The following is a 27269-nucleotide window of genomic DNA, read 5'->3' on the forward strand; positions in this document are numbered from 1 at the left end:
ACTGCTCACCCTCCTGCCTCTCCTTTCACAGGTGTCTCCTGCATGAACGTGATCTGCTGAGACCCAAGTCACCAATGACCGAGCGACTGATCAGGAAGGCAGCAGCTGTGCACTCCATGGCATAGGGTTTTCCTCCAGCTTCAGCTGGAAGAGCCAGGAGCTTTCCACAAAGCCTGGGTGCAGGGAGTGCAGGGGTGCTGTGAAGGAATTTAAGGAGGTACTCAAGGTTAAAAAGATCTGAGAATTATTTCTTTAAAAAAAAGACAGAGCTGTTGCATTTCTGGAGGTTGTGCTTTAGATGATTCCACAAGGAAAGAAGAAAACTTGTGATAATGCAAGCAAAACTAGCTGACAAAACTTTCTGAAGCATCCCAAAGGCACTGCTGCCCTGGTATGTTTTCCTGAACATTCCCTCTGACTCTGATTATGCACAATGCAGTAACAGTGCCTGGATTTCAGTCCTTCTTTGGCCAAGTTTGTTACTTGGCCTACATGTGAATTTTAGCTGCTCAGGTAATTCAAAGGGAGCTTTTAAATAAAGCTGATAGGAAGATGCAGGGCCAGAGCAAATACAGGCATGAACTGAATTCCATATTGAGCTTCCAGCCCATTCAGGCAGGAGTCACAGATCTGTCTGCATTCAGGATCTCTTTCCAGGTGTACATTTTTAAACTCCCTCTCATAAAATGTTAAATTTTTCCCCCCAGTATAGCACATCAGAGCTTTCTGGCATTACTGGGTAAATGAAACCAGACAAGAATAATGACTACTCTGACATGGGTGCTCCCTCAGCACTTTTAAATCTTTGAGAAAAAGGGAAGAGCCTGGATTTCAGCTGAACAGTACCATTTCTGAAGGGTTGTTGGACTAGGTCTTTGTGCTTCCCTGAGCTTTTGGATAGTCTGGCCTTACCACCATCTCACTCCAGAGAGGCTCTGCACATTGGCAAAGTGGGGTTTAAACTAGAGGTGAAGGCCAGGAGGGAGCTTCTGCCATGGGAAGGAGGGCTCAGGGGGACAGGCACAGCTTGGTCCCAGCATGTGTGATGGGATAAACTTCAGTGCTGCAAGTCAGGCACAATGTGAGCCACAGGCCTTGAGGGAGCTCTGGTGCCTCTGGATTCCTGCAGCATCCCAGAGCTAACACACTGTCTTGCAAAAGTATTCCAGAAATCCCTAATGACAGGGAAGATGGTATTTCTGACCAAAATTGAACTCATGCCTCCTCTTCTGGAATAGAAGTCCCACACTCTGCTCTGCCCAAGCTCTGGCTTTGTTTCCACAGCTCTCCTGGCCTCACAGGCTGCCCCTCCTTCCTATCTAGCTCAGGCTTTTCCCCATGTCCCACAGCAGCCTTGTCCTACAGTTTCCTTTTGACCTAACAAAGCACTTCCATAGCTGGCCCTGCACTGCCCTTGGAGTTCCTGCATCGTGGAACAAGAGGTAGAAGTGCTTTGCTGACATTTTGCTTTACCCAATCCTACCATGATGCAGAAATAGCTTATTTTTAAAGGAAGAATAATAAAACCATGTAAGGGATTGCATTCCTTGCCTTCAGGTGTTCTGATGGATGAGCATGCTGTTCTTCAGCAGACAGCTTGTCTGCTCAGCCATGGTGGGGATGACTCACCTGGGACACGTTACACTGGATTTTTACTATTATTTTTAATAAGTGCACTTCAGGCAATGACTTTAGACAGGTAACTTTTTACTCGAGGAATGTAACAAATTGTATAGGGAACAAAAGCCTGAGAAAAGCCTGGCTATGCAGGGTGTGATCAATGTAATCAATGACAGCTCTACTTTCAATAGAACATGACTGAGAATTTTGTCTGCTTTGCCTTAATAAATTCAAAGATGATCTTTGTTAAGCTTGCCAGTACATGACTTCTTTCCATGTGTGAAGCTTTTAAATGTGTTATTCAGCCTAATTTCATAGATGTGTAGCAGTGTGCACCCACTTTGTTTCCATCACAGTGGACAGAAGCATGCAGCAGCAGAGAGCAGCAGCATCTGTGCTCGCACAGCTCACAGCCCAAGCGTGACACAGGCTCCTAGAGGTTTTCCTTGGTGCCAGTTAGAAGAGGCTGAGGTGCCATGAGGTAGGTGAACCACTGTTTCTTTCTCATCCTCCTGCATTCAGAGTATGCATTTTCCAGCTTTCCTCCCCCTTCAGCTGAGTTATCCAGACTGCAGCTCTCACCCCTAGTCCGGCCCTCTGATGGAAAAGCCAAAGCCTTGTGCACCAGACAGCTGCATCCATCCCTGCTGCAGGGTGGGTTGGACCATGGAACAGCTCTGCAATTCCTGTACTGCTGTGTCCTTGCTCTCTGTGTGTGGTGATCTGGACTGATCCTAAGCTGTCAGCATCTCACTGGCACCCTCCCCATACAGGCATGGGGCTTTCTACAGGTGCCTGATTTAGAGTCTTTAAAAGTTACTCATCTGCATATTAAAAAAAGTACACCCTTAGAACCTCTCAATATCTCACTACTTCAAGATTTAAAACCAAGAGTTCTGCCACTACCTCACTTAATTCTTTCACCTTTTCTTAGGACTTCATTAACTGCTCAGAGCAGCTGTTTAATTACATGAAATCTAACCAAACTACCTCACCACTTTAATATTAAACATCTCCTAGTTAGGAAGTTAATTTACAGAAATATTCTCTCCTTAGCAATTAGCTGAACACCTACCCTACAATAGCAGTCCAAGTGTGCAATTCCCTGATGTAGAAACACTGAAGGAAGACAGGGAATGCAGGCAGGAGCTTGTGCACTCAGCATATTTAGTCTTGCCATGTTTATGTAAAGACAAACTGCACACTGAAAGTGCCTGAACACGGGTTTTATTTGCAAATACAGCAAGCTCAGTAATTCAGGAATTCTACAGGCAAACAAGAGAAAAAAAAATCTTTAAAAGTGTTAAAATCTTCTCCACGTGTTTTCATTTAGTTCTAAGTAATTTTAGTAAGATTTTCTGGATTTATCTCTTCTGTTCTTCTTGGGAAGAACTTGCTGTCTTTGAGTGGTTCACAGATTTCTATCACAGATGCAAAAACCTTAGAGGCTATTGGTTTTTCTGTAAAGCTTATCTGAAGGTAAAAATTACTGCTCCTCTGTCCTCAGTCCCAGCTTCCCTCTGAACAGCTACAACTGCCTGAATATGGCATTTTGTACAGAGGGCCTTCAGTTTGATCCACTTACAGACTCCCTGCTAAAATCCAGTAGAAATTGCAGAGGTTTCTGACCCAGGATCACCCCCAAACCAAAAAGAGGATCCTCACTTGTCAGCACCCTGCCCCATGCAAGTGGGCAGCAGAACATGCAGACAGTGCCTTGGGACAGCACTTCTACCACTGGCCTCAGGAGAACCTAACTGGTCTCTCTTGGTCCCATTCTAATCTGGAAAAACGAAAATTACTGCACAAACAGGACAGAACATCTCCATGATCCTTAAGGAATTTCTCCTGTCCTACTGTGCTACGTGGCCAGACCCACTGGAAAGCCTGGCTCATTGGGACACAGCCTTTGTGTCCTTATGCCATTAGTTACAGCCAAACCACCAAATTTTGGTATCTGCTTACTCACATGTGGTGGCTTTCACAGTTTCAGTTGAGCTCTGCTTTTGTGTAGGTTACAGCAAGTAACTGCTCATTTCCACAAAGAATCTGATCCAACAGCTTTCTGATCCATCTGCCATTGTACAGATGAAAATTCTCGAGAACTAACAACATGGATTTAAAATATGCTTTTTCTTTTTTTGTTTATCATTTTAACTCAAAACACGTACCAGCATTAACAAGCAGTGCTTTGAAAACAAACTCAAGTCATTATTACCTACACTGAGTTCTTTATAATAATGATAGATGAGAGGATCAAGAACAGGTAAATTCTGCACTGAAAAGAATTTCTGGCTACTAAAACCTGACTGCTTCCTTTAAAACTACTGTACTGTTAATTTTCCTTTTAACTGTTTGCAAAGAGAAGTCCTCTCTATTTTTTTTAGACGATGCATTTACAATTATTTCCCCACAGCAGTCATAACATTCAATTTCCCATCCCACAACTCTGATTTTTCTGCTATGGTTATCAAAATGTCTGTGCTTCATTTAAGAGAGGAAGAGAAGAAGATAAGGCAGTCACAACAATCTGCTTTGCCAGCCCTCCTCAATGCAAAAACTGGATTAACATTCCAAAGAACTGTATTAAAAAGAAAGAAGTCACCAAGTAGGAGAACACCTGCAATACGAAAAACAAGATGAGGGACACAAACTGCCACGTTCCTCTAAGATATAACACATTTTCTTCCCTCCTCTCTAGGCACTCTTGGTCCTGTGTCTTTCTGCTCTCTTATTCTCTCCTCTCTATACTCTATTATGTACTCTGGGTAAATCTGGTGTTTTTCAAAGACAACAAAAACAGTAGGATTGAACTCATCATCCACACAGCTGTCATATAACCACAGCTTGGCAGCACACTTCATTGGGGGCCGGACAAAGGCGGCGTTGCCTTTCACGTAGTCTCCAACCAGAACACGAGCCACGAACATGGAGTGTCCCTGCAGCGTGGTGTGACAGTAGTTGTGGGAATAGCAAGCATCTCTAGCAAAGTAACTTCCTAGAAAACAAGATGGAAACGTGGGTCTGAGGAGAATCTGTACAGTGACAGCAAAATCTGAGCATCTCATGGGTTTTCAGGAGGTATCTGACTCAACTTTCAGGACTTCTCTTAGTTTACAGAATATCACCAAAATTTTTGCAAGAGAGGGGACTGCACATTTCTATTCATGTCATTTCTATTCACATGTCATTTCTATTCACCATTTGCTATTTCAGGAGTAATTTTTCAAAGCTTTACCAATAAGCACACTACAAGTCTGCGTGTTGTGTTGAGGGACAGATAAGAAAACACGAGGACCTTCCAAGATCACAATGAGGGTGTACACACCCCTCTGCTCCCTGCCATACAAACCAATTTGTAAGTTCAAATTATGGTCTCAGACATCAGAAAATGCCACCTACAGCAAATCCCAAATCACTAATGCTCTTAACACCTTGTGAGAAGACTTACCCCCAACCCAAAGCAAATCCTGGTCCTCTTCAGAAGGATCATAATACCAATTCTTGTCTTTTTTTTTTCTCCTTCTACAGTTAAAGACTTCAGAACCTTTGACTGCTCCACTATCAGGGGAGTCTCAGCAGACATCTCACTTTCTACATACCCTTCCCATATTTAGTTCCATTGCTTCCACAAATTCTCCAGTCGAAGTTCTGACTGCAGATCGTTTCCATGAAGGTGATGTCAGCTCCATGGAACAGGCGTTTTTCCTGGACTTCCTTTCCTCCATTTTCCCTTTTCATCTTTTCTTTTTGCCTGATAAAAATGAAGGGGAGGAGAATGTGAACCATGGAAGAAAGTGGTTTTTTAAACAATTCTAACAACTATGTAACATCTACACAAATGTCAGCTGGATGAGGTTTCCAGCCTGCTCTACCCTCTCAGAAGATGAGACACACTAGCAGCATGACGAACAAGATGAGATGAGCACTATTGACACAACTGCTCAGCCATGATTTTGGCTTTACTCAGGGAATTTAGGCATTTGACACTATTCCAGTTGCTACTGTGCCAACCTGTTGCTCCTCTGTAGGGCCCTACTGGTTGTGCTGTAAAGCCCCTTCCCACTCAAGCTCTCAGTGGAGTAGAGGCACCATTAACCTCAGAGGCTCTGTGCTTCCATAGTGGCTCAGAGCTGGAGGCAGCTTGTGCTCCCTGCCACAGCCCCCAGCTCCTGCCCCTGAGAGGTCAGTGCTGCTGAGGAGATGGGGCCAGGACACAAACCCAGCCTGCTTTGCCCACTGCTCACCTGGCTGGTTGAGGCCAGAGTCAGACTGAGCTATGAAAAGAGAAATCACAACAAAAGGCTCAACTCGTATTTCCCATCATTATTCCTCAGCATCCAGACACCTCTCAGTTTTTCAGAAGCTGCTGAAGTGGACATGACAGCAATATTCTACAGAGAATCATCAGCCACAAATTTAGCAGAGCCAGGGGGAGGGGAGAATCCTTCCAACTTGTAAATTAATTAATGGAAAGTGAAGAGCAACAGACTGAAACTTGTTCATTGAGAGCTTGCTATGAGGTGGTGAGGCCCTGGCACAGGGTGCCTAGAGAAGCTGTGGCTGCCCCATCCCTCAAAGTGTTCCAGGCCAGGTTGGACAGGGCTTGGAGCAACCTGGGATAGTGGAAGATGTCCCTGTCCATGGCAGACTGGATGAGCTTTAAGGTGTCTTCCAACCCCAATTACTCCATCATCCTCTGGACTTGGCAATGTTAAACTCTGCCTGCTTAGCCTAATTACCTCACTGGAGGAGGATAAAAAATATGCATTGTTACATGCTTTGAAGTCTCTTATGTTTTGCTAGATGAAAAGGTTTTATGAATCAGTTTCTGGGTTCCATCATTTTGCAAGTGCAAGCATTTATTTGAGCAGTATTTTTCTACTCCATTACCATTCCATACAGTCCTTGAATACTTACTCTTGTTTTAAACTAGACAACTGTTCTAAGCAACAGCTTAATCCTACATCAAACTAACTTGAACATGTTTGAACCCCAGCTCTAATCTGCTGGCATCCAGCTTGGCCTAAGTACTTAGTGTTCAGTGTCACTGATGCAGATGTTGAAAACCAGAAAGGAGCTCTGGAACTCAGAGATCATCAAGTTAAAACACAAGGATTCTTTCTCAGTGAATACTGACTTTGTTCAGCAAAAGCACCTGAAATAAATCTGACTGGAACAAAAAGGCCCAAGCAGCCTTTACTCTTTTTAGTATTTCATATACTCTAATGGATAAAGATTTGTAACACAGAGCACGTGTGCAGCAGGCAGTTACTGCTCCATCCCCAAGACAATCACTGTGTATTTCATATACTCTAATGGATAAAGATTTGTAACACTGAGCATGTGTGCAGCAGACAGTTACTGCTCCATCCCCAAGACAATCACTGTTCCACATCCCTGTAGGTATCCTCATCCCAGTTCTGCATCATTCATGTCTTTCTCTCCATGCTCCTCTCTCCCTCTTTCAAGGAGCCAGGCAAAGGGAACCTCCCCACAGAGCATGGCATTCTGTGGAAGGGCCCAGACACCAATCTCACTCCTGAAATTCTAATAACTAAATACCAGTCATGTCAAGGCACAGGTGACAACCTCCTTTCTCTCCTAGAAAGGACAAACAGGACAACCTGTTCTTGGAGACTGCCTCCTCATAAGGACAGGGAAACAAGTACTAACCACTGAAACACCTTCCAGAGGGATGGATTCTGAATCCTCTGTATTTTAAGGATGCTGTAATTTTTCATAGTCTGATGAAACAGCTGCTTTATTTCATTGTATTCAGAGGTTGTGTTGCTGATCACCACTGCCTATAAAATACAAACCAAAGCAAAGAAAGGCATGAGGCTGCAGCAGGTCTGGAACATGCAGAAGCCCAATTCCAGCAGATACACTTTCAGAAGGGTCCCCAAACTCTGCTTATGAAGGGTAATTAAATGCTTTAGGTCATGACTATGTGAATAACCAAATACCAAGGAAATCAGTCGGTCACTCCTGCTTTGCAAGGACACCTCACCTCTCTTCAGGAAGGATGTTGAAAGGTTTATCATCTCCAAGAGTTGACACCTGCAACTTTAAATCTCAATGGAACAGAAATTGCAAAAAGAAAATTTGACAGATTATTCCAGAGAGTGTCAGTTTTATATCTAAAGCTGATTAAGAACAAAAGATCTTAGATAACAGCATCATTTGTAATTAGACATTTATGGGAGCTTCAGCTATTAAAGATTAAACAAACAAAACATAGATACCCTCCTGGCATTGCAGTGTCTTACCTTTTCAAAGTTAGAACTTAGAAAGCTTCACTTTAATGTGGACTTCAGAAAAAAACCCCTCCATTTCTAAACAAATGTGACATCCAATACCTGCTTAAACAAATACATCTCCTTTCCCAAAGGAAACAAAGTCTGTTTAGCCATTATCCTTTTATTTATTTATCCATACATTTTGTGTTTAAAAATCCATTAAGAAATGCTTATTTTTCCCGCAGCAAATTTAATGCAAAACATAATTAAAACATTACTCGAGGTCTTCTGCTTGTTTATGTCATGCATGAATTTTCCATTTTTTTCTTCAAAGTAACTCATGTCTTTTATTTTCTAGAATCAACATTTATCTCCATAAACTGCAAAAGTGTGATGCTGGCAGGCTGATGTCACCTGGTAATACTTTCCACTTTACCACAACTCAAGTCAAGTGGGAACTCAAGATTACAAAGTGAGATCCCAACATCCCATGTTCCAAAGCGTTTTAAGCAGGAAAGCTGTGGCCATCCTAAAAGGTAGCAAGGAAACTAACATTTTACCCTACCAGGTAAAAATTCCCTGTTTTAGAAAGGTGAGTTTAGAGAGAAAATAAAGGAGGATAAACCTTGGGTTTCACAGATACTTTTAAGTACTTACTAATGAGGAGATCACCCGCAGAGAAGTGTTCTAAAGATTAAGAATGAAGTCAGCTGCACAAGAAAGAACTATTTCTTTGAATTTATTTAAAAGCCTTTAAAAATTTTAGTGAAATTTCCTATGGTTCAATACAGGATCATTTTTCAAAGCTTTACAGCACAGCACATAAAACAATCAGGATGTGCAAGCAGTGATTGTCTGTACAGTCTGTGGCACCACAGCCCAAGTTGCTCACCATCACCTACAGGATGAATATCATGTCACTGTATTTCAGGACTACATCTTTTATTTAGAATCACAGAATGGTTTGGGTTGGAAGGGATCTCAGAGCCCATCCAGTGCCACCCCCTGCCACAGGCAGGGACACCTTCCACTATGCCAGGTTGCTTCCAGCCCCATTCAGCCTGGCCTTGGGCAGGCACTTCCAGGGATGGGGCAGCCACAGGTTCTCTGGGCACCCTGTGCCAGGGCCTCACCACCCTCACAGGGAACAATTTCTTCCTAATACCCAGTCTAAACCTACTCTCTGTCAGTTTGAAGCCATCCCCCCTTGTCTTGTCACTCCAGGCCCTTGTAAATGATCAGCTCAGCACAAGGGGGGTTCAGAGGCAGGACATGTCCAGCTCTCACCACCAGCACCCCCAAATCCTTCTCCCAGGGCTGCTCCATCTGCTTATCCCCAGCCTGAATTGCCCCCAGGGGTTGTCCTGGCCCAGGTGCAGCACCAGTACTTGTTGAACCTCACTGGATTCCCATGAACCATTTCTTGAGTTTGTCCACATCCCTTTGGATGGCCCTGTCCTTCAGGTATGTCACCTACAGTGTTCAGCTTGGTGTCATCTGCAAGTTTTTTTATACATGAACAATTCCCACTTAAACTACAAATGTACTTTTGCTCTGCTGCATCCTTCAGGGTCACGGTGGGATTCTTGGGGTGTCCTGTGCAGGGCCAGGTGTTGGACTCTATGATCCCAATGGGTCCCTTCCAACTCAGCCTGTTCTATGATTCTATGATCTCTTCCTGAGGAACTGAAACCTTTCTAGGTAAAACAGAGGGTCAGCCATGATACACAAGGCCTAATCCTGTAAGAAAGGTACTTCCATTATTTTATCATATGACAACAAAGCTGTTCTTTCCATGAAATCTTTGTGGGCTTGTCCTTATTTCCACAAGGATGCTTCTAGTGCTAATAAAGGATCACAGCATCACATTGCTGTTGAAGGCTTAGATATGGCATAACTGCACAACTTCAACTTTTTTCACCTTCAGGCCTGAAAAGGAAATCCCACTGAGTGTGAGCATTTGCTACACTGTTATCAGAGAGCAGAGTTCCCAAGGCAGAGAAGGAATTGCTCTGGCAGCAATTCCCACCAGTGTATGACTGCACAAGAGCAGTACTCTGTGACTCACACCCTGAGCTCTGCTTCACTGGGGTGTTGGAAGGAGCAGGGTTGGTACTGGTGGCAGTGAGCCCACCAGAAGTGACATCTATAAAATGCACAGACACTCCTTACATTGCATCCTGTGCCTGGTACAGTGCAGCAGTCCTTGGCCTGCATGGCCAGGATTCAGCAGCACATCAGCCACACAAAGACTGACAGGAAACCACACATCCAGTGCACACTTTTCTCAGTTGTACATTAAAGACACAATTTTAAACCCAGCAAGAAGTTTCAGGATATAATAAATTCTTTTTTTTTTCCTTTAAAACTTTTAAAAACTACTAATTCCACTTTGTGAAAACATAGACAGGAGAAAGTCACACCAACTTCCCAAACAGTGTTACTAATTTCCACTGTGCATTTTATACACTTCTTTCTACAGAACTGTTCTCAATGACTTACAGATTAAGACATAGCAATACTCAAAAAATAAGCAATGTTACCAAAGCACAGATTCCCATTTTAAGCCAAGATGACTTTCTGCCTATCTCACAGGTTCCTTTTTAAAATGGATCACTTCCAGCGCAGCAGATTTTGCCAGGATTATTTGTCAATGTCTGAAGAGAAGGCAGTTCATCGAGTTGTAGCTGTCAGCTCTTACAATGGTCACCACAAGCATGCAGAATCCCAGCCACTCCCAATATTACCTACTGCAAAAAAACAAGCTTAGGGTCCCACAGAAAGATTTAATCTAGCCCAGGCTTTCACTTTTAGTGCCAACAGGTATCATGGGCATTGTTACTTTTCCTTTCCTGTGAAAGGCACTCACAAGTTAAAGAGATATTTTCTTAGGTGCCAAACTGAGCTCCTTCTACTCACACATCCCCACATGTACAACCAAAAGATACTATGGATCTGTGCACTGCATTCCAAAGCTTCCCACATTCACCCCAGTGACTCCAGAAACACCCCAACAAATGTACTCAACTAAAATTCAGACAAGTTTTCAGAACAAGTATGGGAAGCAATTAAGTACACACAGCTCAAAAGACCTGAACAGAACAGAGGTACCTGCCTTTCTGGCACTCTTTGGAAAAAATTATGCTTGGAAGTTAAGATGCTGATAAGCCAAGGGAAGAGCATATTCCTTTGTTACTTCCACTGGGCTCCAGATATCACAGGCAAATCTTCAAGTGGGCTGACTGCCAGATTCCCACACACTCTCATTATTATTTCATCTTTTCTTTATGAAAGTCATGACTCAACAGGAGGGTCTCTCTAGTAGTTTTGTCTGACCCTGTCTATGCAGTAAATAATCAAGTGTACTTTGCTATCAAATCTTGTTAAACCACTGTCTCCTTCACTATCAAATTTTGTTAAATGGTGATTTTATATCAACATAGCACTCCTCTCTTGTAAGTGAAGTGCTTTACTCCACCCTGACACACAGCCACACACTGGTGCTCCTCAGCCCCCAGGGTATCTGTGCCAACACAACCTGGTCAGCATCACACAGGATCCTGTGACACAGTCAACAAGGAAAGCCTCTTACACTGCTCCTCAAGCAGCACTACACAAAGGGTCCCTGTAACATGAAAAAGCCTTTTTTTCTAGTCCTGCAGTACTTTCACAAACTGTGCTGCTCTTCCAGAAGGACTGCAGGACCTAGAAATCTAAAAAACACCCACACATTTTGGTCTTGGTAGACCAAATAAAAAGCTAGACTTTGGGCTGACAGGGGTTGGGTTTGTTTTGTGGAAGACATCACTGCAATTTTTTTTTTAATTTGTGGTTGTAGATCTTTATTTCTGCCATTTCCTGTGGCCAAGGTCTGTGCTCAGATCCATGCTCTATGTGACAGTACTGAAGGATACAGAGATTTCCTTTCCTGGATCTCCAATCCAAATTTACTCCTCCTGTCTCAAACTTGGTGAGTTTGGTTTGTTGGAGTTTTGAGTTTTTGGTGTGTAGATAAATGCCTAAAATGCATTTGAAGTTAAGGCAATTTGGCACCTGTTTCATGAGCCCTTGGGAGATCACCATGATCTTTAGTACACCCACTCAAGAAATTGCTCCTGTCCTTTTTTAGCAGCCACAGTTACAGTTGATTCAGTTAAGCTCTGAATCTGTTTCTTTCCATCAGAATTACAAGAAGGGGGAAAAAAATAGATACCTTGTATCCGAAGTCAGGCAGTGCAGATGCATCCCAGTGACTAGGACAGGTCTGATTTGGAATAGAAGAATCCCTTTGGCTGCTTGCAAACAGACAGAAATGAAGTGTTAGTAATTCTAGTACTGCTCCATTTGGAGCATCCCCTTTGGCCAATTCCTGTATTTAATAATTAACAAAATAAACCACAAAGAAACTGGGAAATAGCCTCAGTCTGTAGGCTGAGCTCTGCATGCTGCCACTCAACCACCACAGGCCTCTTGCACTTGCTTTTTAAAGGAACAGCTGTGGCTGGAGTACCTGGAGTAATGTGTACCCCAGGCAGCAGGTGAGGCACCACAACTGCAGTTTGTGACACAGTTTCTGTTCTTCAGTCCCATGGATAGGCTTTCTCCAACAGCACTTGTGTCTTTGTACAACTACTGCCAGCACTGAGAGCCATTTTGCCTTATGATTACTTCTAAAATATGAAAAAACAGCCTAAAGGGCACTTACCCTGTCTTTATCTTCTGCACATCTTCAGAAGACACGAATTTTGGTCGCCTGCAAACCTGTCTTCGAGTTTTAAAATGAATATTTGTCTGAATCATTTCTTGAGGAGAAAAAAGAGAAGGGAAAAAAAAAGTCATGAATAAGTCTACAAGACAGGGTCATCTTGTCCTCATCAGTCATCCTTTAATGAAAACTGCATATTCAGTGTCAATTCTACCTGCTGAGGAGCAGTTGCACAAAGTCTGTATAAGCTTCCAGTCTTTCCTGTACCTCTGTGACCTAACCTGTGCCTATCCTGCTTGCTCCCTCAAGCCACTCAATGCTCTTTAAACATTGCTACAGCAGCACAAAGATGCCTAACTTGTATTTTTTACCATCCACAGTGTTAACTTACTTTCCTTAATATTTACTATGACTTTATGTGAAGACTATGAACTGTTATATTCCTGGTCAGATGTGAGTCTGGAGAGTGTCAAGGAGTAAGGGGGGAAGGTTTCTTTTGTGAGGAATTTGCTTTGGGCCACCACTACCTCACTTCCAGTAAGTGAAACTGGTGGTGTCAGGAAAGGAAGTCATGCCTTCCAAAAACTGGGAGACTTTGCAGGAGTCCATAAAGCACTGTATAGTGCTTTAGTGCATAGCTGTAGATGAAAACCTTTAAAATTACTACCTTTAAAATTGAGTTCATACTGATGTTGGCCAGCCTGGAAAGGTACAATGGCACATGGATCTGCTTGATACAAATTCTCAATAATAGCAGAAGATGGTGAGGTCGTGCTGTTCCCTTCTTCCTTTGTGGGGAGAAGAGAAAAAAATAAAGAGAATGAGAAGTATTTAGTCAGGACTAAACCCTGGATAACTACCTGGGGTAGAGGGAAAGAAAAGGCCAAGTGTAGGATGACAAGGAATCTACCCAGAACTATGGTGGCCTGGGCTGAGTACTGAATATTTGTAACATAAATACAAATACATAATTAGTAACTTTAAATTCCTGTAACAACTTGTGCTGGATTTGGCTGGGGTAGAGTTAAATTTCCTCCCAGAAGCTGGTAGTGGCTGTGCTTTGGATTTGTCCTGGAACAGTGCTGATAACACGGGGATGTTTCAGTTATTGTTTAGTTTAGGCATGCACAGAGCCAGGGCCTTTTCTGCTCCTCTCCCACCCCACCAGTGACAGGACTGGGGGGCACAAGGCCTTGGGAGGATACACATCCAGGAGAGCTGACCACAAGTGGCCACAGAGCACCCCAGCCCATAAGGTGTCACTCATGTATACAAAGCTGGGGAAGGAGGAGGAGGAGGAAGGAGGGGATGTTTGGAGTGATGGTGTTTGTCTTCCCAAGTCACTGTGAGCTGTGATGGAGCCCAGCTTTCCTGGGATGGCTGAGCACCTGCCTGTCCAAGGGAAGAGGGGAATGAATGCCTTGTTTAGCCTTGCTTGTGCACACAGTTTTGCTTTAGCTTTTTTCACTTTCAGGGTCGAAAAGGAAATCCCACTGAGTGTGAGCATTTGCTACCCTGTTATCAGGGAGCAGAGTTCCCAAGGCAGAGAAGGAATCACTGCTCTGGCAGCAATTCCCAGTCTTTATCTCATGCCATGAGTTTTCTCACTCTCTGCCCAGCTCCATGGCAGGGGAGGGGGCAAGGCTGAGCTGCAACCAGCTGTGATGGATACACTCAACTCCTTACCAAACCAAAGTAACTTTGGTTCAGGCTCCAAAGGAAGCAAAGGCCTAGGCCAAGAACTTTTCTAGTCTAAAAACCCACAAAGGAACAGGGTGATACCGTGAGCATTGATGCATATAAGCTTGGAAACAAACACTGATGATGTGATTAATGCATGAATTAGCAGGTGGTTCTTCCTAGACTGATTTGCCAAGGAAAAAAAAAAGTTGCAGGTGTAAGGAGTCTCACCTTTTACTTTGCTTGTGATTTACTATGAATCAACCACTTCATTCCACAGACAGAAAAACCTGAGTGAGCTCCTTACAAGCTCTCCCTGCTAAAGAGCAGCTGGACAGCTGTGATCTCTCCTGGACCTGGGTGACTCCTTGAGGTTGAGTACTCTGTGAGGTTACTCTGATTCTTTTAAACTGTGCTCTATCCAGCACCCTTTCTCTGTGTACTTTTCCAAGCCCCTGGATCACCTTGTGTTCTACCATTTGTGCTGCTATACTGTAAACCGTATGGGATAAACTCATCTGCTGTGGGGGAAGGTGAGATTCTATATATATTTCTTTTCCTGCATTTTCAGATAGGTTACTTTCTCATCAGAGGACTTGGACATACATGGAAAAAGACTGCATTTGACCTGAGAGAGCAGAGCAATCCTTGCATGTCCAAGGAAGGAGGGCGTTGCTTAAAAAAGAGGCAACTTCTTCCCAAGTATCTTAAGAGCAGTGTCTACATGTTAAATCTCTATGGAGCCATGGACAACTCCAAAAGGGAGCTCTCTTTCCTCCAGTCTGTCAGCATTTTATCACATCTGTTACAAACAGATGTAGCTTCACTGCCTTACTCAACACTGTAAAATTCAAGCACAAAGACTCAATTAATCCTACTGAGAAAAGGGGAAAGGATGCAGAAGCTCCACATATTCCTGCAGAAGTAACTCAAAGCACAGGATGTGAACTCACCGGTTCTCCATATTCAATCCACTTGTCTTGGTTATTCTTCCAGTACCAAATCCATTGTGTGGTCAGCAGGAATGTGGGTTTTGTGACTGATGATGGTGTAGAGAGGCGTCGAACCAAAGAAGAAGAGCAGGTCATTGTCTGGAAATTAATGTTCTTACTTGGCAAGCTGTAAGGACAAATTCAGGTTTATTAGAGTTAGCAGTACATATTTTATCCTCTCATCCCCAGTTTAAGCTGGTGCCATTTACTTTAATATAAAGTAACCAAACTTCATTAGATCTGAAATAGGAGTATTTATTTCCCACAGCACATGGCAGCTCTGAAAGCCATTTCCAAGCTTCAGAAGTGAACTGTGGCCTGTGAGACACCAAATGCCACCTCAATCACATGTCACACTGCCAGCTTTTTACAGATAACATCAGGCTCCAAGTACAGTGTGGCAAAAGGAACTTCTGTTATAACTAGGTGTGGTTACAGTCTTTCTCAGTACAAAAGCAGAATGTACAAAGTGTGGGACTGAATTTGCCAGCAAACACCTGCAGCCTATCAACTTTGTTCTTTTTCTGTGGTTACAAAGGATGCAATCACAGCAACCACAGCTGTGAGTTCTGCAAACTGCATTCACCACTGGAGCCACCTGGGCTCTTACTCCTTGAAAAGTTAATTCCCAGGAAGGAAGACTTTGATGGCAGCCTTCTCTTGGGAATATTGCTTGTGATCTCCAGAAAACTGCCAATCAAAATCATCTGGTGCCTTAAGAGGCATGGGCCAAAACTAGAATGCTATTTTGTGAAGCCAAACTTGGGGTGCCCTATGAATCCAGATCACTTTGAGTGGGACTTTTCAGAAAGGAGCTAAAAGGAAAACATGCTCTTAAAATAGAAATAAAAAAGAAGAAGAAATAAATGGGCTGCTTACACAAAGGACATTTAATAAAATGTCTCTCGGTACATAATAGATTACTATTATTGTTAACTAGCTGCAGTGGGAAAGAAGTAGCTATAGAGAAGGACCAGTTCTGAAATGTTGCCAAAAGGCCCAACTTCATTACTGTAAATAAACTGATTAATGATCTGAAATACTAGTATTTTAAACACTGGCTTTTTACTTTGTACAAAGTTTTACATGCAAGATATAGTTTTGTTATTTTTAGAAGACAAAACTGGAGTGGGATTTTCATACAATCATTCTTTCTTTGCTTTTTTAAAAGGAAAAATTCTTATTTTTAAATCCTCCCAGCTTCTGAGAGGCTCAGTAACCAGAGGCTGAGAAGTCAGACATCTTCAGGAAGAAAACACAAGTATTCCTACACAGGCTCAATCACAATACTCCAAGCAACGAGTCCAGCATTACTACACCTGCTGTTCTTTGGGTCACAATAGGCCTTTTCAATTTCCTCCATCACGGAAAGTTCTTTCCAGTCCAACCCATCATGTATCTCCCATTTATATGGCAAATGGTAATGAACAGATTTGCATCTATCTGTAACGAAATCAGACATAGTCAAGAATTCTGCAAACATTAACACAGAGAGCAAGACAAGAAAAAAACCAAATAGAACCAGCATCTTTTATACTTGGAGGCTTTCTCTCCTGGGCTTTGGTATAAGCAATGAAGACAGAGTGCTGAAAACAGAAGGGGAGTGTATTTCTGCAGTCTTACCAAGAAAAGCAACATATACATACATACATATATATATATATATATATATATATACACACACACACACACACTGCCAAATTTATTTGAAAGACACCTGTAGTGGTTCGCTAATTTGAGATTTTTTGGTTAATCTTCTAATTAGTGTGGTGGGTTTAGTGTTGGTTAATTACTAGTACACTTAATAGAATGTACTGATTTGGTTTTTGTTGTGAGATAGAATTAGGAGAAAAGTAAAATAGGATCAAAACTTTAAAAGGGTATAAATAAAAATTTATTGACAGTAACTCAAAGAAAGAGTAATAAGAATCAGAACACAATTTTTAGGACACTTCCCTTTACAACTTTTTTTTTTCCTCACTGATAATGTAAAGAGAAAAAACCTAAAATCTTTAGTTAGTTTACTATTTCTAGAATAGTCTTTCTTTAGTTTACTTAGGGAGAGAAGTCCTTGTTAATACTTCTCTACAAGAAAATAGTTCTCTCATGGCTCTTAATTTCCACAAATAGCATCTGTTTGGGGAAATTTGTAATCATGAAATCTTTCTCATTTTCTGTAAGTTTGTCTCATAGTTGTGTTTATGGGCCATGTCAACTTATGGGGTATTGGTTTAAAGATGAGTTGTTTAAAAGCAAAAGTTCTTAATATCTATCTCTGAAATTATCTATATCTAGGAATATAGACCTTTTCTTTCTTTGGGGTATAGGATCTTTATCACTCATCTCTCTTTTTCTTTTCAAACTTTTTATAGGATTGTAGCTACTTTAACACCTGTTTACTTTAGTATGGAGGTTTTTGCTCAATATCTACAATATCTACAATCTACACTTTCATTTCCTCATACTTTTAAGTGTTATAGGGAAAAAAAGAGTCCTTCTCTATAGTTCTACAACAAAACTTTAGCCTAAAACTAAAGGCATTTTTTCATCCTTCTTATTTGGGACTTGACTTCTTCTTCATTGACTTTGGTGTTTTTATGTTGTTTCTTTATGTGTTTGTACTTCCATCTTGTTCTCTGTCACTGTTGTATTTTCTGAAAAATCCCTTTGCCAGGATTCTTCTCCTGGGAAGCTGAGAAGCCTCGGAGAAAAATGAAAGCAATAATTATCTGATTTGCTTCTCCTGTGTTTTGCTGCTTTGTAATGTGGTTTGGACATTGTTTACCAACTGGTCATTGATTGGTTTCATGTAAATTGTTTTAACTTAATGACCAATCATGGTCCAGCTGTGTTGGGACTCTGGCAAGAGTCACGGGTTTTTCATTAATACCTTGTTAAGCCTTCTCTAAGTATCCTTTTTTTATTCTTTAGTATAGTTTTAGTAGCATATCAAATTAGCCTTCTAAGAACATTCAGTCAGATTCATCATTTCCTTCCTGCCACGGGGGACCCCAGAAAATACCACAGTGAGGGAGGACTGAAGTATTGGAAGAGTTAATATTTTGCCCAGGGCCTGCAGAAGGTTATGTGACCCCAGGCTCCACTGGGGCTGGGGGAAGTGGTTAGCATTTCAGCAGCTACTACAGTGATGGCTTCTCCTCTGCCCCTGCCTGGTGGCCATGGGGGGCCCAGTGGGCACCCTGTGGCAGGGGCCATCTGGCCAAGACAGAGGCCAGGCCAGCTGTGTCACCTCTTTGCCAGCCAGAATGGAAAGGAGAAAGTTTTTGAGGTTTTTTTGTCTTTAACTTGTGTTTTTCACAGAGGTGTGTACAGCTTTCCAGTGGTTTAACAGGCTGTCAATTCCCAAAGCCAAACACTGATTGGTTTCCTATCAGACACGGAGGAGATTGCTAGCAGCCTCTCCTAAAACATCATTTCTGTGATGCAAAACTAGCACATTACCAGAACCTTCCCTTTGCTGAGACACAACGCTGGCAGCTGGGAGAGCAGTGCCACAGACAGGAAGTGCCTGTTATGTGTCACACAACCGTGTGTCTCAGCTGTAAAAAGTCCAGTCTACACAACACATAAACACTGATATATCTGGTTGTCTTTTCCTTAGTCCCTTAGAAATCATGGGGTGGTTGCCAAGGCCTGAAGGGTCTTCTTCTGACTGATGCTCCACATTCAAGTGTGGATCAAACATCTTACAACTTTCTGGCCCAATGTAGCAAATAAAGGGCACTCACACTCCAACAGTTACTTGAATTTAGTTATCTGGTGGTCACAGTACAGCTACTTTGAGCCTCACCTTCACAGTTTCACCCAGGAACACTGTTCACATTACACAGGGTCTTTTGTCAAGACCAGGTGGTCAGAGGAGTCCTTTAAAAACTGATTGGACCAGATCAGGGAAAGAAAATGTCATGGTACCTCCTCATAATTAAGGAAGAGCCAAACCTGGGGGTTAAATGACTGTTCAGGACAGCTCCCAAATACAATAACTTATATTCTTCCCTCAGACCTCTGTTCTGGCCACTACCAAAAAGACAATGGACTATATTTATCTTTAGCTTAGCTGGTACAACTAAGTGGCTTTTTCAAAATGTTTTAACATCAGATCACTTTTTAAACAACTTAATGAGGGAGAATATGGCTATTATCTGATCTACATAGGATAAAGGATAGCATACATTTATGATCTGTCAATAATGACAGCACATTCAACTCATAACTTGATTTTCTAGCAACAGAAAGGGTAACACTTCACACTTAAAGGGCTTTGCCACAGAAATGTACCCAAAGCCTGCTACCATCAAAAAGCTAAAATAGGCTGGATTATAAGGATAAAGGGTTTAAGTACACCATTTGGCTTTCTTCTGATTATGTTTGTAATTCTGACAGTGTTTATTAATGACTTGGAAAGAAAAGAAACCACTGAAGAGGCACAATTGTCACCACTAGCCCAAGCCACTGAACAGGAGTCCCTCTGCAAACAAGTCTTCAACAACATTACTTTTCATAAAGCTTACCCTTGTTTTTGCAGTACTTCCAGACATAGAACAAACAGATCTCATCACAGGTATCTTTTTTGTTGTCTTTTGAAGCTTCTTCAGAGGAACTGTCCTTTTTACCTACAGCAAAGAACATCACAATCCATATTTGCTTAAAGAGAAAGATCCTGCATTTGGTACTTCCTCCCAGAAATAACAAGAATGTCAAATCCTTGCAGTAGCAAAGTCAAGCACTATAAGGATCTGACCATCTCCCATACAGCCCAACACAGAAGTCAGAGCTTTGTGACTGAACAATAAACCCTGACACTGGAAGGAGTCTCAGTGAGAGACCTGACAAAGCCAAATTCATTGCCTAGAAACAGTAGGCAAGGGAAGATCCTGCATGCACAGATACAATTCTGTCACCTTCCTAGCTAGGAAAAAACGTGTCCAGGACAGAACAGAGTGCTGCACAATTTCTGCTTGGGCAGAAATTCCAACACTGCTCTGCTGGCCATCTGGTACTATGGATTTCAGCACACAGCAAGGCACACACATAAGCTGCTGCACTCAACTACCACTGGGAGCTGTCAGGCTGTGTGAAATCAAGGCCCAGTGAAAACCACTGGTCTCAAGACTGGAGAGTTGTAAATAATTCATACCTTTATCTTTACCTCCCACTCCTGCTGGCAACTGGTCTTGGCTCTGGGCAGGTCCGGTGCTACTGGGACCTGTGTGAGAAGACTGAATGAGCAGCACTGCTGGGCCACAAGCTCAGCCAGCTGATATCCCCATCTCTGTGGAGAACTATGTCCATCACGTGTGTGATTTGATATGAAACATTACACCATCCATGTGTGGAATAGCTAAAAGACCCTCCAGTACTCCAGAGAGTACTGGACTCTTACAAGCTTTAAAGCCAAGGTCCTTCTGCCCAGAACAACAAGAGATTTACAAGTTGCTGTTCACTCTCTGGAAGGTGTATCGAGATAACAGCTCTACTGACAAAGCTGTATTAATTCCCTATGGACAGAAGGCAAGGAAAGATGCTGCATGCACAGATACAATTCTCTCACCTTCCTAAGAAGGAAAAAACATGTCCAGGACAGAACAGAGTGCTGCACAATGCTTGGGCAGAAATTCCAACACCGCTCTGCTGGCCATCTGGTACCATGGATTTCAGCACACAGCAAGGCACACACATAAGCTGCTGCACTCAACTACCACTGGGAGCTGTTGGGCTGTGTGAAATCAAGGCCCAATGAAAACCACTGGTCTCAAGACACCACTGGTCTCAAGACTGGAGAGTTGTAAATAATTCATACCTTTATCTTTACCTCCCACTCCTGCTGGCAACTGGTCTTGGCTCTGGGCAGGTCCGGTGCTACTGGGACCTGTGTGAGAAGACTGAATGGGCAGCACTACTGGGCCACAAGCTCAGCCAGCTGATATCCCCATCTCTGTGGAGAACTATGTCCATCACGTGTGTGATTTTCCACTAGCACTCCACTGCTGATACCACAGAGGTGCAATTACAGTTACAAACCCCAGCTAGTCAATGTTATTGCCAGCCACTCAACTGCTGTTTTCAATGCAGTACTTCAGGCAATAAAAGTGCAGCTCTCCCTCCCACCACATGATTGTGCCATGACTTACTCCATTCTTGCAAGTGCATAATAGCAGAGAGGAAAAAATGTGTATATATTGCAAGAAGAGAAATACAAAAGCTGATTCCACAAGGAAACAGTTGGTACTATTATCTAGGTATTTACCTTCTGAAGGTGGCACATCCTGCTTGCATTGCACTGTTTCCAAAGTTGTCTTCACTTCTTTAACCCTTCTAACTTCTGGCTTTTTCCAATTATCATTTCTGTAGTTGCGTCCTGAAAGCATCAAAAGGATGGTAGGGTTTAGCTGGGAGGTAAGGCAAGAACAGTTCCTACCTCTATCATACTCAAAATCATGATTAAGACCACTATTTCTTGCAACTTACCATACACCCTCGGTTCCCTGGTGAATTCCATATGCTTGAAATCATATATAGCCTGGAAGTTTGAAGCTGTCTTCCTATCAATGCCTACAGTTTCCAACACTCTCAGTGCATGGTCATCCAAGAGGTTATGGGAATTGATGCATCGAGGAAATCTGCATCTCCCCTTGAGGAAGTGTTGACAAACATGAAGCTTGTTGCAGTTGCTTTGCTGCATACAGTGAGAACCTTTTTTGTTGTATAACTGGCAGGTCTAAAAGTGGAGAGGATACAATAAGAAATGGAAAAGCACATTAGAATTTTTGTTTGTCCTACAGGCATACAGCTTTAACAGCAGAAAAATGGCGATTAAAACTCATGTGTTTATTGTGACTTCTTTAAACCAGACAGATTCCTTGCATAGAGGAGCAGGTATTTTAAGCTGACTCATGCATTTTCACTTTTGAAATTGTACACGTTTTGTTTCCAAGAAAAGCCAACCCAACAAGCTTAGGAGTGCCAAAATGTATGCAAGACAGTTGCATAAAATGGATGCAAGACAGTTGCATAAAAGAGTGGTTTACAGTTATTTTATTTTAAAAACCCCTACAGCATAATGAACAACAAAGAACAAATATCTCCATAAAAACATGTACACTGTGTCAAATGAGTTATCATTTCATGGAGCTGAAACTCAATTTGCATTTCTAATTTGTAAAACTTATCCTGCATTGAAGATTTGACCTTATAAAATGGTAAGAAGAATGCTTTGAGATTAGAGTACATATGGAAAAAGCAATGCACTTCTTTATTCCTCTAGTCACTAAGAAAGAGGTACACAGAGAATCAGATGAGTTACCAAATTACAGACCAAAAACTCCTTCACATTGAACTCTAAGCACCACAGTAACAGTTTTGCTCCCAGAGCAGGCTGTAATAAGAAACCTTCTTTGAAGAGGACACACAGATGTCTGGCAGAGAGCCCCAGTATCACACTGGGACTCTCACAGGTCCCCTCCAAATCCCTCTTCCCAGGAGCCACCAACCACTGCTGAGGGATGATGGGTTGGGCATCAGTCAGTGGGTGGGGAGCAACTGTACTGGGAATTACTTGTATCTCTTGGGTTTTATTAGTTTCTCTCTCTCATTCTCATCACAGTTATTATATTTTAGTCTATTTCAATTATTTTAGTATCCTTATCTCAACCCACAAGTTTTACCTCTTTTCTAATTCTCCTCCCCATCCCACCAGGGTGGGAGAGAACAAATGGCTGCATGGTACTTATCTGGGCTTAAACCATGAAAATAGGGAATTCACTACTTAGCTACATCAAGAAAGCACACTGTCCCCTTGCACCTGCCAAGTAACAAGAACAAAAACCAACCAAAAACAAAACAAACGAACAAAAAAACATGATAGCCAGAGAGTTGAGGGAAAGTGCGAAAACTCCTGATGTTGTGGTGCTGTTGTGTTGTTTTACTCTGAACCCCAGTTCAAGTCAGAGAATTCCAAAGTGTCCTTTTCTTGAGAGGTTCCTACATGCCATGTCTTCACACACAACCAGTCAGCATTTCTAAACAGGAAACAGCCAAATTGGCTTTTACATCCAACCTCCAAACTCTCAGGTTTATGAATGGCCTTCATTGATCCCAGTTTTCTCTTGGTTTTGCTATTTTACTGCATGACAGGAGTTAAAGTGCTCAATTACAGGTAGTTAATGATGCCTGCCAGGGGTGAGGGCTGAACAGATTTCTAGTAATCACTGAAGGGTAATACCAACCAAGAACAGTTGCTACTATTTGCTCACTACTGGGAACAATTAGTATTCTCCTTGCTTAGCACCACGCTCCTTCAGTCTGCCAGTAAAACATACTTTAAAACACTACACAATTTAAAAAAAAATATGCTTTGTCAAAGTCTAGCACTTTAACAGCAGGGAACAAAGAAACAATAGAACTGTTGTGTCAACAAATCTGTGGAGATTATAACCTGCAAAAGACAAGGGCAGTACTTTGGTAATTTCTTTACCAGGAACAGGGCATGACTGACTTTCAAACAGCCATACCTTGAAGACAGTACTGCCCTTATACACACATGCTGAACCAGAATGAAATGTTCAACCAAATTTAACAAAATCAACGAGTGGCATACAAACTGGGCAAAAATTCTTTTGTAGAAAGCCAGTGTACAAAAACTCCATGCACTTTGGAAGAGCCAGATTTGACACGAAACTGACTGCAGCCATTTGGTCACTTTCTCACAGGTTCTTCTCATCTCCTATACCCTCAAGCACCAAAATGTGTGCAGGCCTGTGCAGGCCTACATGGACTGGAAAAGGAAAGGGGCACTCACTTCCCTGTCATCTCATAGAGAAGAAGCAACAAACTGGGTTTTGGTCATGCCTTTTACCCTGTAAGCATGTGCAATTATTGTGATCTTTCACTCTCTCTTGCTTATCTCACCCTCTGTAAACCTCTGGTGAAGTTGCTGACATTTCTGTTTGCTTGTTTTGAGCAGCTTTATGGCCACCCTGCTGAGATAACAGAGCTGGCACACGAGACAGGCTGTAGCCTTGCTGCCCACTTCCTGCTATCAGAGGGCAGGTCTGCTCCTGACACATCCCAGATGACAGGGCCTTCTCCAGATGCGTGCTCTGGGTACTTATTGAACAGTTTTACTGCTGTGACAGTGGTTTTTTCATTATTTTAAGTACACAGCCCTTTCACAGATCTGGCTTTTTGTTTGACATTGCCATTCCAATTCCTCCTTCATTCTGACTAATCCCATTTCATATCTTAACAGCTGGACATTAAGATCAGAACTCCATATTCTCTCTTGCCCTCTCCCATTCCTAATAAACCATAACTTTCTCTTAAGAAACCAGTACAACTCACATCAGGGAGGAAGAACGCATCATTCTGGAGAAGCAGGACTTGCAGCTCATTCTCACTGAGGCCAGACAAATCATGTTTTTTTAGAACTTTCTTGTTCTCCGCATTCATGATGTCATGCGAGTACTTACAAGAGCTGCAAGAAAATACACAGAAATATCAATGTTTACTCCCTTAGTCGAGTTGATTTAAATCAGATAAGGTACAACTTGATAATGTATAACTTGGGAAAAGCCATGAGAGAAAGGTGGCTTGGTGAGAGTCTCTGAGCATGTAGATGGTGTCTGTAATTAGCCAGAGAATGGACAAACAGCAGAACTCCTCTGTGAAGTGTGGTGACCCTATCCTCCTCATTTTAAACCCAACTCCAGGCATTCTTTGCCTCCAGGAAGATCCAAGTCAAGTCACATGAGCTAAACCCCAGGAAAAGTTAATTTTAAAGGAGTACACCAAAAATTCCAGAAGTTACAACAGCCTTCATTTTGTGAACATAGAAGGTTGTTGTCCTAGGGATGGCAAGTAGAGAGACATGCAAGAGTCTGCATGAAACAAAAGCAACAGTGAAGCTGAAAACAACACATTTTGTTATCTTCAGTGGCTGTGAGGTTTTCTTAAAAAAAAATCAAAAACAGGTAAGACATTTTAAGTTTTGAGTTTTGATTAAGGAAGCAATTAAGCTACAATAATGAAGTCAGTGCTGCCACTTACAAAGCCAAAAGTCTGATGAGTATGAATTAGAGAGGCAGATTGTAGATTTTTTTTCATCTATTTGAAATGGTACTGCAAATCAGTAACAGAGAGGAGACACATACATAGTCAGCCTGTGTGTTAATTTAATGCAGTAAAATGCAGCTTCCTCATGTCCTGCTCTTCAACACATGATCTGATACAGCTTTAAGATCAGACATACTCAACCAGCAAAAGTACCTGTTAATTTACCAGATTCAAGTCTATCCCTTTACTCTTTCAGCCTCTAGTTAACTCCTGAAGCTCTCCTCATGAGTTTTACCTCAAGGTGTGTCTGGTCCAAGGTGTGTCTGTGTTTACTGATCTTTAACGCATACCAAAGTGACTTCAAATACTATGTGCTATTGAGAGGGCAGGATGGCTTATCATTATGAAGGGAATGGCTTCATTGCAAACTTTAATTCACACAAACTCATCCATCATGAGTGTCTGCACATGTCAAGGCATTTCCAACACTGAACCCCATGGGAGCTTGCTCTATTGTCTGTAATGTAACAAAAAATAAGAAAATCTTATCATCCTAATGATGAGAGAGAGACATGGCTTTCCCCCTCCCTGCTATCCAGATCTTAGTGCACAGTGATCCATTTTGTTGGGGGAGAAGAGGAAGGATCCAGTGGGATCATGCACATTCCTAACACTGCATCAGCACCGGACCTGGGGCTTGGGAGCTGAAACTACAAAGTTTTTCCATCAGTAATTGTAGTGGCAAGGCTGGGTTGCTCTTCTGCATTTGCCTTTGGTTTCCTTTATGTTTTTTAAGCCAGGCACCACCTTTGGCCACCTGTGGCTAGAAGAGGCTGCCAGGCCTGCCCATCCCACGAGTTCTCCCTATTCCAGAAACTGGGACTGATGCACCTGGGTGATCAAACAGTGCCTCTCAAACAAAGGGCCACAAGCCAAGCAATGACTTCCAGCAAAACTCAACTTTTTGTAACTCTCTCGAGCGAAACCAGAGGGCATGTCAGCACTTTGCTTTTTCCTTCTGAGAAATAGGTGTGAACAATTCCACCCAATTCAGCCAAGGAGGGCTGAGCGACTCGTGCGGAGACGAGTAGATTGAAACAAACAAAAAGGAAAGAAACAAAAAACCCCCATAAATCGTCCGCTTCTACCGACACAGCGGGGGCAGGACACGAATCCTTCCGGAGCAAGGATCCCTCGGGGCTGATCCGAGGGCATCCTGCCCGCTCCTCCCAGGGCACCAGGGCGGGAGCGGCGCATCCAGCGCGGCGTGGGAGAGGGGGCTGCGGGGGAATTTGAGGGGTGTGAGGGGGTTGGGGTGTGTGAGAGATGGGGGGTAGGGAGGGTTGGAGGGTGTAAGGGAGTTTGGGGGGGATGTGAAGGCGTTTCGGGGGTGTGAGTGGTTTGGGGCTGAGGGCATTGGGGTCTGCCCGCGCCCCCGCGCTCACCTGGGCCCCAGGTGGCACCTGCCCAAGAGGTGCTGCTTGCAGAGGTGCAGCTGCTCGCAGCCGTCGCACTCCTTACGGACACAGACCCGCGCGTCCGTCACGGCCAGGACCACCTGGCCGCCCTCCACCAGCAGGAACCGCCGGGGGCCCGCCGCCGACAGCGTGTCCTGCAGCTGCTGCGCCGACAGCCCGACGTTCTCCTGCAGCTCCCGCAGCCCCAGCCGCCCGCCATGGGCGCACAGCGTCTGGGTGAGGAAACTGGACACGGCCGGATCGCACATCCCGCTCCTCCGCCCGGGACGGGACGCGAGCGGACTGTGGCAGGAGCGGGGCGGGAGCGGGAACAGCAGGAGCGAGGCACGGACTCGTCACCGCCTCTCGGCCGCGCTCGACGGGAATCGAAACCGAAGGCACGGGCGGGGCCGGCGGCTCGGGTCGCCCTGGGGGCAGGGATGTGCCCGGCATGGAGGCCTTCTTGGCTGAACGTCACACGGGAAGTAAATAATGCAAGAAG

The 27269-nt window shown here is 43.2% G+C and overlaps 2 protein-coding genes across 7 annotated transcripts in view; one reads left to right on the forward strand and one right to left on the reverse strand.

Moving 5' to 3' along the window:
- TTC38 (tetratricopeptide repeat domain 38) overlaps nt 1–24152 on the forward strand; it is a 40723-nt gene extending 16571 nt beyond the window's left edge. For 2 of the 3 annotated variants that reach the window (XM_054631485.2, XM_077178254.1), the window contains exon 14: nt 32–1870. In XM_054631485.2, the coding sequence (XP_054487460.2) occupies nt 32–125 (94 nt within the window). In that variant the 3' untranslated portion in view covers nt 126–1870. Of the gene's footprint in view, nt 1–31; nt 1871–1976; nt 2102–5151; nt 11833–23968 lie in introns of those variants that run through there. The other variant, XR_013182282.1, reaches the window with a different exon arrangement.
- LOC129119962 (protein mono-ADP-ribosyltransferase PARP12-like) lies at nt 2832–27165 on the reverse strand. Of its 4 annotated transcripts, none has more exons than XM_054632207.2 (15): nt 26756–27159; nt 24600–24732; nt 21729–21978; nt 21508–21618; nt 21061–21129; nt 20398–20466; nt 19772–19873; nt 16559–16682; nt 15201–15366; nt 13235–13355; nt 12568–12664; nt 12076–12157; nt 7297–7427; nt 5223–5374; nt 2832–4618 (listed from the first exon to the last, which is right to left on the reverse strand). In XM_054632207.2, exons 1-15 carry the CDS (start codon nt 27034–27036, stop codon nt 4287–4289), a joined length of 2220 nt encoding a protein of 739 aa, XP_054488182.2. In that variant the 5' UTR covers nt 27037–27159; the 3' UTR covers nt 2832–4286. The 4 variants fall into 4 exon arrangements, with proteins under 4 accessions (XP_054488182.2, XP_077034366.1, XP_077034367.1 ...); XM_077178251.1 differs by having other exon boundaries at nt 12076–12154; nt 26756–27158; XM_077178252.1 differs by lacking the exons at nt 2832–4618; nt 5223–5374; nt 7297–7427 and adding an exon at nt 8586–10612 and having other exon boundaries at nt 26756–27165.
- Between the last annotated feature and the right edge of the window lie 104 nt (nt 27166–27269).

The sequence above is a fragment of the Agelaius phoeniceus genome, chromosome 5, assembly GCF_051311805.1.
Source record: "Agelaius phoeniceus isolate bAgePho1 chromosome 5, bAgePho1.hap1, whole genome shotgun sequence".
NCBI lineage: Eukaryota > Metazoa > Chordata > Aves > Passeriformes > Icteridae > Agelaius > Agelaius phoeniceus.